This window comes from Athene cunicularia, assembly GCF_003259725.1.
Source record: "Athene cunicularia isolate RWA chromosome 26 unlocalized genomic scaffold, athCun1 chr26_part1, whole genome shotgun sequence".
In the NCBI taxonomy this organism is placed as follows: Eukaryota; Metazoa; Chordata; class Aves; order Strigiformes; family Strigidae; genus Athene; species Athene cunicularia.
Window position 1 is genome coordinate 1886599 of NW_020799136.1, and position 14059 is coordinate 1900657.

Below are 14059 nucleotides of genomic sequence, written 5' to 3' on the forward strand. Positions count from 1 at the left end.
CAGCTTTCCTTAACAGCTCTGGCCCCTTGAATTAATACATATTGCCAAGCAAGCTGCAGAGCGGGCTCGCAGTGGGGGAGGTATAATTATTTACATGTCTAATCGCCATTTCCATAGAAGGATTAAAGACCAGGTGAGATTTCTTTGCACGCTAGGGTGTTTTGTTTTGTTTTTTTTTTTGTTTTGGGGTTTGTTGGTTTTTTTTTTAAGGGAGGATAATTGTCACTCGCAATCATTCAGGTGCAGATGCAACAAATTGCTGACCTGCGGCTGATCTCAAACAACGCCGACGGTATCTCGACTCCACCAATAAATACACACTCGCAATGGGGGAGAGGGAAGAACAGCCTACACATAACTGAAGATGGATTTATTCCAGCCTTTGCTACAAGGCTGAAGGCTGGGAAGCCAAATCCCTCTCTCCCAGGGTTTCATTAGCTGGGAATGGCTTTCTAACGAGATTTACACAATCTAGCCCGGAGCCTACACATTTTGCTCTGCACCCAAAGACAATAACAACAGGGAGCTAAGGAGATGCCTTCTCTTTCTCTGGTCACCCATAATTCAAGACTGTTACACCGCTGCCATCAATGTGATTACACAGAGCGCAAAAATAAAATAAAAACCTGCCCTTCTATAGTATTAAGTCTCCAATTTCAACTGACCCAAGACAGGAAAATTTATAGTTATGGGGACCACATTCAGTCCATTAGGAAAGGATAGGAAATTGCCAGCTGGGATCTAAATGGCACTCTCACCTCTCCTTCCCCTGGCCAGGAGCCCAGCGGGGGTGAGCAGCACCGCTCCCGTGCAGTGCTGCCCTGCAGACATCCCCGGAGGGAACCGGGGGCTATTTCAGGGGTGTCTCTCTCTGCGTGTGGGGTGGTGGCAGGTGGAACTGCGGTCCCAAGCCCCGCCGCACCCCGTGAGGACAGCGAGAGCCCTCAGCCAGCCACCCCCTTATGCGCTTGGATGGATCAAGGTCCTTCGCTGGATGAGACGCAGTTTTTCTGGAATGGAGCATCCTCTGCTGCAGCAAACCCACGCCTATGCAAAGCCTAAACCCAGACCCCCTGAGACCAGGCTGCTGCCTTACAGGGATGCTTTTCCCACAAGTTCAATGCTTCCACCAGCATCCTGCTTGGATGAGACGATGGGGACTGAGCCGGGTCCCAGGCCACCAGCCTGGACCACGCGCACTGAAAGCAAAGACCTAAAATGGAAAAATCCATCCTGCCTCTGACTAACAACTGGAGTTTGCACACTCCACAGTCACAGGAATGCTGTTCCTGGCACAGTTTCTCCACTAACGCTATTCTAGTGTGGTCAGCTCTTTTTGGATGGAAGGATTATAATAAGCCAGTTCTTTTAGTGGGCAGGACTGTCGGCTCGCTCACACAAAGGCCCAGCCACAGAAGGAGGAGTTATTTTTCAACACCCATCCTCCCCAAATAAAAAAAATAATTAAAAAAAAAAATCATCTTGTTCTTATGGAGATATTAATAGCATCCAAGACACTGACAGTTGCCTGCCTGTGAGTCACTTCTTAAAGGGATGGGAAGAAGCCTGCAACAACTGTGGCTTGTTAGGAGGCAATGAAATTATCATTCATGAGCCTGGGTGCTAAATACCATCCGATTACGGCAGATTAGATGGGAGATGCTCATGCGTGTAGCACGTGCCCAGTGCAGCTGAGCCTACCTGGGGCTGACCCCGTCATGCAGCCTTTGCCCAGACAACCACCAAGAGAAGCAGCTGGCGGCCGGCAGCAAATTTCCCCAATTCTACCTTAAATGTTAAATACCAAAGTTGACTTTGGCCATTTGGGTTTTTAATTTCTATCACGGTAGCGCTCTGGAGTCCCCAGCGCTGACCAGGATCGTTCAGGGTGTCCCTAATGGAGCAAAAGGCACGTCCCTGCCTCCGACTGTCTCCTGGGTCACTGTGAGCCCAGGCTGGGGGCAGCCCGGAGCCCCCTGGCGCTTCCACCCCCTCGCTGCTGAGACCCTCAGTGCTTGGGTCTTGTTTCTGGGCCTCTGTACTACTCAAATCTTCTCGTTTCTCCACTGCTGGTACAGGATTCCAAATCCGTCTTTTAATTCAATTATTTGAAAGCATCTCTGATGTCTTGACAACCTAATTTGGTCTCCTCCAGGTCTTTCAATCCCACGTGCAGGAGAGCAGCAGGCACCATCCCGCCCACGTGACGCGCTCGCAGTGCAAGCCGCTCCAGCTCTCTGAGCACTCAACTCAATTTCTATTTGAAAGGAAACACGAATACTAATTAAACAGCCATAAGGGCACAGAGCAGATAAATATGTGTTGCAAGAGAAACTGGAGAGACACACTCTGAAGTGGAGCCAGGGAGGGGAGGAGGCAATGTGTCATTGTTTTTGGTGGCACAACTTCAGAATAGCGCTCATCACTTAAAATACTCCCATAACCAACCAAAGCCGGTGTCAGCCGAGTGTGCTGGGCTTCCTTTACCACCTTAAAGCCTTCCTCCTCCTCCAGTGCCACGTCCATGGCTGCCCTGACTTCAGTAACACGCATTTGAAACATTATTTTGCTCCATCTGAAGGCTGGGTAAAGCAGTATTTACATGCCAGCTTCCAGCACGCTCCGAAACGCTCGTGCCAACTCCTCTGCAACTGAGCAGCTCGCTGGGCTACAGTCAGCAGACTGGAAGGATAACTAACGATCAACTGAAGCATAATCTTTTCCTGCCACTTCTTTGATTTAAAAAAAAAAAAAAACCCAACCCAACACCTCCAATTTTTGTCTAAAGAAGAAAGCTGAGCAGACGTGGTGGGAAGGCTGGATTAGAGAGAGTGGCCCTGCATCTGTTCAGCCCTTTGCAAACACAGCGGAAACCAACTGGCTGAGCCCCTCCTCGGGTTAGTGTCAAGCACAAAATACTCTGCCCTGCACGAAGAAGAAAGCAGAAATCGGTGGTGCTGTTCTGTTTGTACCTGGGAAGGACAGAGCTGCAGACATGCTCTATATAACGTAGGCACTGCAAGACACAAATGGCAAAATCCCACCCGAGCTTCAGTTTTTGCCATCAAAACCAGCAGCTTGGCCCTGCCAGAGTTCAAGGAGGTTTGGAGGAAAATAGAAAAAGTTCCCTGTCTGGGAAGAAGAAAAACCCACAATCTATTAAAACTCACAGGTGTAGCTTGGCAGCAGCAACGCACACAAAATCTCGTTTGAAACTTGAGGGCTGCCACGACGGATCAACCCATTGCTCAGTCAAGCCTGGCAGCACGCCGCCGGCTACAGCCACTTCCAGCCGCTTTGCTGGGACAGGAACACGCTCCCCAAGCTCCCGAGTACCCGGCCACCTGTGTGGCACTACAGCATCGCCTTCGAGAAGCATCCCCCTTTGGGGATTTACTGACAAAGGTTAAACGCTTTAAAAGTGATTTTGTGCACTGAAATCGCTGGTTTATGGAGATTTATTTATTTTAAAGGTACATTGCTGAGAGTCCTGAGGACTAACTGCAGCTGGGAAGGTGATGTTCACATTGATGAGGACTTTGTAAACTATTTGTCACTGCAAACCATGACCAGAGCCTTCTCTTCCTACATCCACCTCACCGTGGCTACAGAGCACCGAACAGAACAGCGATGAAATGAAGACTGGTCCTTCATTAGGGGACTAAGGGTTTGGGAGGCTTCAGTTCAATCTCCTCCTCTGCCACAGATTTCCTGTGTGACTTAGGAGAGGTCACATAGCATCTCTGTGCTTGAATTCCTCATCTAAAAAGCGAGATGGCTGCTGCATCTCAGAGGGCTTTGGGGAGGATCAATCTGTTAGCAGGCAGCAAAATGTTCACAGGCTGGTGGTGGTTGCTGCAAAGAAGCCAGGGAAAATTAGGCAGCTGCGATAACCAAACAGGCAGGGAAGCGCAGAGGAAAAAGGGAGAGGGAAAACAACAATCTCCCCAGGCAAGGAGCACTCCCGAAGCTTAATTACGACAGAAATGAGTTGGTTTATACACCTGCACAGAAACTTTCAGGACCCCACTGTTATTTCTGCAGCCCGCTCCCGCTCTGAGGACACTGTGCTCCTCTCCGGCCGCCCCCCAACAAACTTGGCAGGGGAAAATCCCGAGCCCTGGGCAGGGCGGGGGCTGGCACGCAGCCCCCCCACCCCGCGGCGCAGAGGGGAGGCCAGAGTGTTTAGTCTGCCGGGCACATTCCTGCTCGCTGCTAAAATAAATAGGAGATTATTAACGGAGCTCCTTCTCCTCGCCAGCATCAGCCAGAAACGCCGGAGTTATCGAGTGGCTCCCGAGGACGGGGCAGGGACGGGGCTGGAGGGACCCTGGGGGCTGGAGGGGCTTCTCGCTCAGACAGCTCTGGCCAGGAGCTTTGCTGCTCAGGATTTTCTTTTGGGATGCTGACCTTGCCAGCTCTCCAGAAAGGTCCCAGGCTGCCCAAAGAAACCCCTGCGCCTTCTCCCATGCCCACGATCTGGCACGCTCCAGAAAAACTCAACATTTTTGCTACAGCAAAGTTCTAGCAGCAGAAATATTTTGCCAGGGAAGGAGAAGGGAAAACAAGAGCAAACCCCACAAACAGTTGTTCTTCCGCTTTGCAACCAGCCTAAACTTTTATATTTAGTCCCAGCTTGCAACACCATTGCAGCCAGTTCCCCTGGGGCACATCCAGCGTTTTCAACCTATCTGGAATCCGCAGGAACTTTTTCCTGAGCGTTTCTGAACTTTTCAAATGCTTTGGTGGGGATTTGGTTTTAAAGCTGAATTCTTGTTTGCATTAGAGCTGTACCAGTCGGACTGGCCTAAGGGTCCTGTTGACTGTGTTCAGAGGTTTGGGCTGGGACTTAGACTGCTTTTTAGTGCTGCTCATTTCAAAATTCTTACAGGAATCTGTGTTTGTGGGTGTTATTTCCCTCAAGTGATCTGAAATGAAACAAAAATACACCGAAAGTCAAAACCCAGCCTGTCTGATTTTGCAGAACTTCTCAGAATCTTAAGGGGAAAAAGAGAAAATGGCAAAACACGCTCGGAGGTTAAGACTCAGGGTGGATCTGAACTCCCGTAAGTCCTTCTGCCCCTCTGAGCCACAGAATTCAGTCTGGTGCTGACAGTGAGGTTCCAGGAAGAGGCAGGAGCCAGGCCTGGAGAGCGGCTGCTGGAGAGGGGGCTCAGCTGCCCCCCATCCCACTCCCAGCCACCACAAACACTGCCCCGTTGTCCAGAGCCTCCCAGGCTTCGGGGTGCAGATGCAAAGCCCGGGCCCAAGGGCAGGGCTGCATGAGACGACTCGTCATCCCTCCTCGCAGAGTCCTCAGCTCTGAGCTCACAGGGAAAAGATTCCGCAGGGCAAGTGCCTGCACATCGTCAGCGCTTAACTTCCTGCAAACTTCATAATAATAAAGTGATTCTCTATACCATATCCCCTTTTCCATTTCACCCTTCACTGGATCATTTTATGCATCTATTCCCATTGCTAATTCAAACTAATTAAAGTATAAAATAGAATAATTTGTGCAATTTCAGAACTCCCCTCACCATATTGTGAGTTATGTTTCTTTTCTGTTAGCGCCCGGTGTGAACAATTCTCCTCCTCACCAGCTGACTAGCCGCCAAACTCATTTGCCGAGAAGACAAACTATTAGGGGGGAAGAAGGAAAAAAAAAAAAAAAAAAGTTTTCAAAGCTCTAGCTAGTAGAGAGAAAGAGGAATCTGAGGTTTGCTTTTAAATTTCATAGCTGAGCACCAAGTGTGAATTTCAGATCGCTTTTTCAAGTAATTTTCTCTTGGGAATCCAGCTCTCCCTCTCTCATTGCTCCTGTTAAGGAGACTGTGTCCGTCTGTCCGTCCAAACGCACAAATCCCACAGCAAACCCACAGCCCCGCAGCGTTCCCGGGTTGCTCAGGCTCAGCCGTGATCGTGAGCATCATCCACAGGCGCCTCAGCTTGCTTTCGAGATGGAGTAGGGGTGGCGGCATCAAATCTGGAGGGACATGAGACCTTCCCGCCGCTACCGAGGACGTCGACTGTCCCCTCACAAACAACCGAGGCTCTGGTGTGCTGAGAAGGAGAAGGGGGGGGGCCACGTGTACGTGCATGTAAGGGAAATTCTGGAAATATTTCAGGACTGTGGTTGCTTGCCTGAAAATTAAACAATAGGTCTGTGGAAAAGGAATTGGAAAGGGAAGCGAATGCCGAAGCAAACACATGGGAACCCTGTGGCTGTGACTGGCAGGGTAAAAAATAGACTAATACAAAGAAAAAACAAAGTAAAACAAACAAACCCTGAAACCAAACCTGGCAAGCACTTGAAAGAAACAACCGTATGAGCAATGTCTAAAATATAACTTACATAGAAAAAACAAACCCACTGACCCTAATTTTTACATTGAGGCATTTTTTACCACTTCTCCCAGGAAAGTTTATTTGTTGAGTATTCATTACCTCGAAGACTCAACTCCACACCCTTGAATGCTTGAACGTTTTGTGTCTGTACATAAACTTCTCCAGGCTCTGGGGCTGGAGGAACGTACCGGAACCAGCCCGGACCCGGGCGCGGCAGCCACAGCGTGGCCAGAGCCCTGCACGCTGGACAAACGGGCTGGAAAAGGAGACAGAACCCTGAACCACCCGCCCGGCTGCGGTGTTCTGGTCACAGAATCACAGAATTGTCTAGGTTGGAAAAGACCTTGAAGATCATCCAGTCCAACCATCAACCCAACATTACCAGTTCCCAACTGGTGTTAATTAACACATCCTTCTTGTCAGGAAGATATTGTTGAGCTCAGACAAGTTTTTAGCAGAATTTATTAATTATTTTTCATTCACTACAGGGAGAAATGTGGGAAAAAAACCTGCATCAAGTCATGAATTTTAGGGGCGCGTAGCATGAGCATGGAGGAAGAGGAGCTGGTGAAACCTCCCCGCGGAGCACGGCCCTGCCTCGGGGACAGCAGCTCGGCTGCAGCAAGGACCGCGGTGCTCGGGGGGATTCTCTCCCCATCCTGCGCTCACTCTTTCCTCCTCCTCCCCTGCTCCCTCTTTGCCCCAGCTTGTGGCTCTTCCACACCTTTCTGGCAGCGGTGGGGGAGGAACCCAAGTTGAGCCAAGGGTGTTTCTGCACCCCCACGTGCTGGAGCAGCAGCAGGTCCCAGCCAGGTTGGTGACACCGAGAGCTGCAGTGAGTCCCCCACCAGCCCCAAGCAAGCCGTGCACGGGGCCGGGGAGCCCCACAGCACCCACAGTTACCTGCCACGGGTGGAAGAGTTCAGGGGAGGCATTTGGACACCTCCAGTGGGATTCAGCTGAGCCCTTCTCCCCGTCCCAGTGGTTCAAACTTTGATAAGATTATGTCCAGCTAACTGGCTGTTCAACTAGCAGATAATGTAGTTAAAAATTTAATCAGTTCATTTTTTCCCTCTTGATGACTCCAGACCCTTTTATCCACATCTCTTGCATTTTTTATTGTGTTTTCTCAGTTCTTTTCAGGACACCATCAGTATTTACAGCCTCGCTACTCCAGAATTGATGGACTTCCTTGTTTTTCTCAGCCCTCACTCCAATTCCAACCTCTTCTAAATCATCCGGGCAGCCTCCGCCTGCCTCCCTCTCAATCAGCATCTGGAAAGTTCAGCCCAAAGCAAAGCAGTTTTCACAGGACTTAAAACATCTCGGGGTTACAGGACAGGGAGCCGCCCAACAAATTATCCTCAGAGACTCCTGCAGATCTGCAGCTCCTGACACCGGAGCATTTGCAACGCAAATATTTCACGGCTAACAGAGCAGACTAAAAGACAGTTTCTTTACCTAAAGCCACAATGACGTATATAGAGGAGGGAGAGAGGAACTGCACTCGGAGGGAAAGCAACAGGTCAGAGCGAGCTGTGGCAGCGCTGCCCGCGCCCTCGGCCGAGCCACCCTCCCAGCCAGGCCAGTACTGGTCATACTGGACAGTGCCCCCAGCGCTGCTGCACGCACGGTGATGATGTCCAGAGCGCTGCTCCTCGCTGGTTAAGAGACAAGGCTGGGACAAAGGGCCTGCAGGCACATAAACCGTCCCCTTCCACCTCTTCCAGTCAAATAACCTTCAGGCTCCCCAGCTCAGGGACCAACACTCCCCCGCCCAGCACCCGGGGCCCATCACTTAGAGCAGCAGCAGCTCTGCTCTCCCCGCCGCCGTGCCCTTCTCACCACGTGAGGGGAATCTTTAGGGAGCGGCATCAATCATCGCTGCCTCCCACCAAGCGCCGGGCGGGAGCGCAGCTCGTAACGCTCCGCATAAGGGTCTCTGAACTACATCAACCGGGTGTAAAAACGTCACATCAGCCACGAGAAATAGCTCAGGTGCTCTAGCGAGTGCTCACTTAAAGCCAACAAAACATCAGCCTTGCACCCTCTAAACCCTCCTCGCCTCCCCCTACAGCGAGGTTACCCTGGGACGGGCACGGGGGGCCCAGCACCGCGCACGCGGAGCATCTGGTACTCGCGGGAGGAGCGAAGGATTCCTCAGCACATGTCAGGCTACAGAGGTCCGCGGCCCTCTGAGCTCTGCCGTGCTAATTGATGTTATCTGCATTTCACTGGGTGATTATGTGTTATTATTTCTACCACGGGACTGGTGAGGTTCCCAGCCACAGAGCAGAATGCTGCTCCGTTACATGCTGTAGAAAACCAGAATGAAATCATCCCCCTGTGGCAGAATTAACCACCAAAGGAACTACGGATGAGCTGAGAGCAGCAGCGATTCTGAGGCAATGAAATGTGCAGGGATTTTGGAGGATGCTCATGGATGATGAATTTTGCATTTGCAACGTCCCGGCCAGGTATCTCATTAGGAAGGTGCTGCCTCACCCACCAGGGAGCAAACCCACATCGCGTGACCTCGGCACTTCATCAAACTGTTTTACAGGATTAGCGGAAACAAATGATACAGCATTACCTGACCAAAAAAAAAAAAGTGTTGGGAAATAAAGGAAGAAAAATACATCTTAGTACAGTGAGTCTGCAGGTTGGGAAGAGGCGATGAGAGGAGGGGGAGTGCCTGCCCCAGGGTCTGGCTCCTCTGCACCCACCAGCACCCTGCGCCCATTGCTGCCTCCCGCATCCCCACCTGCGGCTGCGCGGAGCCTGGGCAGGCCGGGCTTACAGCCCCGCATTCGGGCAGGGAAGAGACCTGCTGGGCCACGTTCCCCTTCGCTAGCGCTGGGATATTCCTTCCAACAAGCCCTGCAAGTATTTTGCTCAAGCTGTTTTAAATTGCATGTTTATAGCCCTTGATTAGGTGGTAAAATCTTTTGGAGACGGCAATCCCTGCCCTGGTGCCTGCCATGCGTTTGATTGAGCCTCCGCTCACTCCCAGATTAAAAATAACAAAATTTGTTCTTCTATCAAGAGCTGCAAAAATCTTTGGCCCCAATTCCGCTGATGCTTATATAAATCTCCGTGCTGAAGCGTGCCCACCACTTCTCACAGGGTTAGCTCGCGATTGCTGAAGGTGGACGTGGGAGCAAAGTCAACCTGCCGCCTGTGAATCCAGAGCAGAGACAGCGAGGGAAAAGGGGGTGCAGCCTCGGAGGCATAAAATCGCTCTTGTCCTACAGGACTTATTTAATTGCAAAGCACTGAGCTTTCCTACGTTCAGAAAGCTCCCGTCTCCCTGACACACAGACAATTAATGCTTCAGGACTGAATTATAAAGCCACTTCTCGATATATCCAGCACTTTTCCTGTAAGCCTCGGTCCTTCCCCCTGAAAGCAAGAAATCCGAGAAGCTTTTCTGCACATGCAAGGGTTGTTGGTGTGGGCTCCATGACAGACTCACCATTAAAATGGGAAGATTTTTTATCTGGGGGGTCTTGGTGGCCCCACAGCATTTGTCACTGGCTTTGCCCTGCATTGCCATTAACCCCTCACCTGCTGCTTGATCGCTGGGGCCCTCACACCTCACCATCTCAGCAGAGGCCAGCGAAGCAGCCGACGAGCCCCTCACGACAGCAACGCTACCGATTCCACGTCAGTATTTTATTTTGTAGGTTTGGGTTTGTTGATTTTTTTTTTCCCCTGATAGAAACCGTTAATTGAATTTGTCTGCCCGTGAAGAACAAGAGGCAGCTCACGCTGGGCACCAGCTGAGCTCAGCGCAAGTCCTCTCGCCACAGCCGTGCCCAGCGTGGCACCGACGGCTGCTCCAGCTCGGTCCCACGCTGCCAGGGCCCGGCAGCCCCACACCCAGCCCCGGCCTGGCACCCCTGGAGCTCCCCCAACGCCACACGGCTCCAGCTCCGCAGCTTCCAGTGCCACCCCAGTGCCGCTCAGCCTGCGGGCAGAAACAGGGTTTGCTTGCTAGAGCAATGCTGAGAAATTAATTTCTCAGGGTCAGGGTCAGGATCGTTCCTCTTTTGCCCTAAGAACTATTTGAAACCAGGTGCAGGGGAAAGAGAGCTTGTAAAAGCTCCTAACAAGCACTCTTAAATCATGTGGTTAAAGACCTCAGAGTGAGTAGCTGGAAGCAAAGTTTCTTTATCCTTCTCTCCCCCGGACTGGGCTGTGCAACTGTTGCTTCTGTGCTTTGTGGGAGTGAAATCAAATGTCAAATATTCTGCTTTGGAAGAAGTTGGCAATGAAACACGAATGGCTCACGGAGAGCTCCAAAGGACTGCGGATAAATTGGAGCGAGGCACAGACGGGGCTGGGACAGGAGCCAGGGGGAGCGGGGAAGGACTGTGCCTACAACCACAACTCCAGATTTTAGGATGAAGCGACTACATTCCCTAATGCGTTTCAGCATAAAGCTGATCCTAGCTGCTGCTAGCACAGAAGGAAGATGGGCTTCATACCAAAATTCTGCATCTACTCCTTGTTGGGCAGCAACCACACATCTCAGTTTGTTCAGCATAAACACACGGTCCGACACGGGGGGGGGGAGCGTCGCGTCTCGTCGCTGGTCTGTGCCTGCCGCCACACCCGCGGGAGCCCAGGACCTGCTGCCGATCCGTACCGGGGAGCTCACGTTTCTCACCCAAATTCCACAAAACAACCGCATTTTTTCCGAGATGTGTTTTGACATAGGCACGTATCCTGTTTTTCTCAGCAGATATTTAAAATCACAGGCTCTGGACAATCCTCCCCCACTATGTTAACATGCAGCAGATCAACGTTAAGAACAGCTGCTCTCTGTGTTATTTTACTGTGGCAGAATTTCATTTTTTTTCCAGATTTCAAGACTTCAGAAGACATTTTTACTGTATATTCTCAGCACTTCTGAGGGCACTTCCCACCATTTGCAGCCTCAGCCCTCTGAAGCTGGTGGACCTTTCTCCTTCTTTTGGAACCGACCCCTTTTCAATCCTCAGGCTCCTTTATATAGCACTCAGGAAAAATATATATTCTCCTCTCCACTTTGCTGAACTATCACATCGCCAGGATTAGGGCAATGGGGTCACAGGAGCCGACAAAATCCATATGGAACAGCACGTGAGGACTTCTGGACCCAAAGCACGCAGCAAGGCAAAACACAAGGGCAAAAGGCAAATCCTACAGCGCGTCCTGCAAGGGATGAGGGACGGTGTCCCCCCGCTCCCGGAGCCTCCCCCAAAGCACGTGCTTTGCCAGAGCCGTGGATGGAAATGGAATTAATGTTCCAGGAATATTCTATTATTTGCTCATTCTCTTCACATCTTTTTGTTTCCCAATTAAGCAAATTAGCACTTTGATGAATATTAAGATGCTCTCGCCTCATAAAAGATGAGTTGGAGGCATTCCCACCGGATTCTCCTCCTAAGGAAAACGGTTCCTCAACTGTTTGAGATACACGCTGGATCGTTTCCTCCCTGGCATAAGCACAAGGAGCGCATGGCTCCTGGAGAAAATGACCACAATGTCAACATTTTAATAAAATAATTTGATTTCAAAGTTTGCACAGATCCTCACTATTACCACCTAATTCAAGTCCAAGCTGGAATGGGGATCCTAAATCTGCAGCTGTTCATGGCAGTTTCTGTCACTGAGTTGCGATAACAAATATATAAATGCCGCCTTTAACCACAGGGATTCATTCAGTGAAGTCTTTCAGCAGGGAGAAGACTTTGCACTCTTCAAAAGTATTTATTCCCTGGCTTTAAATAACTTTATAACCGAGAGAAGTATTTGCCAATTTTTTGGGGTTTGCCACAGGTTAGGAAAACAGTTTTGCTGGCTTTGGGAGGAGCTGTGAGCTCCCTAGTGCAAGGTGAGCGGCTACGATAGCTCCTCGCTCTCTACCTCCATCAGCAGATCTTTGAGCACTTCACACCGATACCTCTCTGTAGCATCTCTCAGAGCAGGTGGGAGGGAGGACAGATACTTGTTTACCAGCAGACAGGGAAAGCTGTTAGTGACCAGAGGGTTAACTCAACACAGAACAAATTTATTAGCATCCAGACATCTTCAGATGCATCCCTTCTCCTGTCTCCACCACCCACGAGGCATTGGCTCTATTAATCTGAATTATACAGTCATGAGTAATAGCCAATAAAATGCTCATCAGAGTCAGTGAACCCAGAAGTCTGGCTTAATGGTGGGGACTTGGTGTGTTTTCTTGTCTCAGGGAAGAACAGAAGGTCCCAGATTATTTACATTGTACTGGCTCCCCTAAGCAACAGACTCCTGTGGACCATCCGGCTGTAAATCCCTTCCATAACCATTCTGGTTGTGTGGTTTTGGTCCGGGGCCTCCTCCAGGGCGGCAGCAGAACTGGCCCGGCAGCGCACGCACAGCGCAGACGCGGTGTTAACGTTGCTGGCAGAGAGCACGTACCCACCCCACGTCTGGTCCCGCCTCTGCGTGCCGGCAGTGCTCGCTCCCAACCGCTTAAAACACCCCGGTAAATAAATAAATAAATAGGTAAAGCCAGCATAAAGGATGCTCAAAGCTATGCAAAACCACAGCCTGCCAGCCTCGCTGCAGGGAGCGCGGCCGTAACTCTCGTGGCGCAGGATCTCGTTAGCCAGGCAGGGATGGTTCACAGCCCCAAACCACATTTCCCCCGCGGCAGCTCAGCTCAGTTCCCAACGCCTGCAGACAGAAGTGGGCACAACCCTCCGCCCCGTGCGCTGATGGCAGTCTCTGGTCAGAGGCAGATAAAACCGAGCAAATGCTGGTGCCCCACCACCCCGTCCTGGTCCCAGCACCACGGGGCTCAACGCGCAACCTCGGCTCCGTGTGCGCCAACAACACGCTCCTTACGGAGGGAAGGTGCAAGCGGGGAGCTCCGGGAGCAGACGCCTTACCTGTCGCTCTGACATGACGTACAGATACTTCTGATCGATGGAGAAGGCCATGTCTCGAAGGACTGGGCTCCCGTCCTTGAAAACTGTCACCATTTCATACTGAATTCCACCATGGGGAGGACCATCTGCTCGGATCTGGAAGAAGCACAAACAGATTACAGGTGACTTCATAGCAGCCAAATTCAATTTTTTATTTTTTTTTTTTTGGGGGGGGTGGGTGGCAGGGAGGGGAGGAGGATGAAGCAAGAAAAGGAATCTAATTCAAAATCTCAGCTTGCAACCTGGAGACAGAGGAAAGAGCTAGCAAGCAACGGGCAGGAGTTAAAGCAAAGGCTCCTTCTCCAGTGAAGTTGAGGTGATTTCCTCAATCCATGAGAAAGTTTTGCACTCGCAAGGGGAGCACGCAGGCTGCCGGTGTGCTGTGACTGACCACGGGTGTTCAAGAGTAACAGAGATTGTAAACTTTGTAGATTCTCTCTAAAAGAAGCCTAAAAGAAGACGCCAAGGTTCCCCAGGCAGCACAACAAGGCCAAGACACAGCAGAGATTTTTTTCTTCTCCAGACACATGACTTCTTTATGATGTCTTAGACAATCTCCATCACCTCTTGCTGCCACAGAAGCCTCCTACAATACCATCCCTGCCTCAAAATTTGGAGACGGTGCTGCCATCCCATGAGTTCCAAATTTGCAGGATTCTGCAAGGTGAAACCCGTCCAGCCCACACCTCTGAGGAAGCAGGGAACTAACACAGTGGCCACGTGGCCTGTTCAGCGTGACGGGCTCCCAGCAT

At 50.9% G+C, this 14059-nt stretch overlaps 1 protein-coding gene across 1 annotated transcript in view; it reads right to left on the bottom strand.

Moving 5' to 3' along the window:
- Positions 1 to 13399, bottom strand: part of PLXNA2 (plexin A2) — a 105219-nt gene extending 91820 nt beyond the window's left edge. The window contains exon 1 of the mRNA XM_026864207.1: positions 13269 to 13399. Coding sequence (XP_026720008.1) covers positions 13269 to 13361 — 93 coding nt within the window. The 5' untranslated portion in view covers positions 13362 to 13399. The remainder of the gene's footprint in view (positions 1 to 13268) is intronic.
- Between the last annotated feature and the right edge of the window lie 660 nt (positions 13400 to 14059).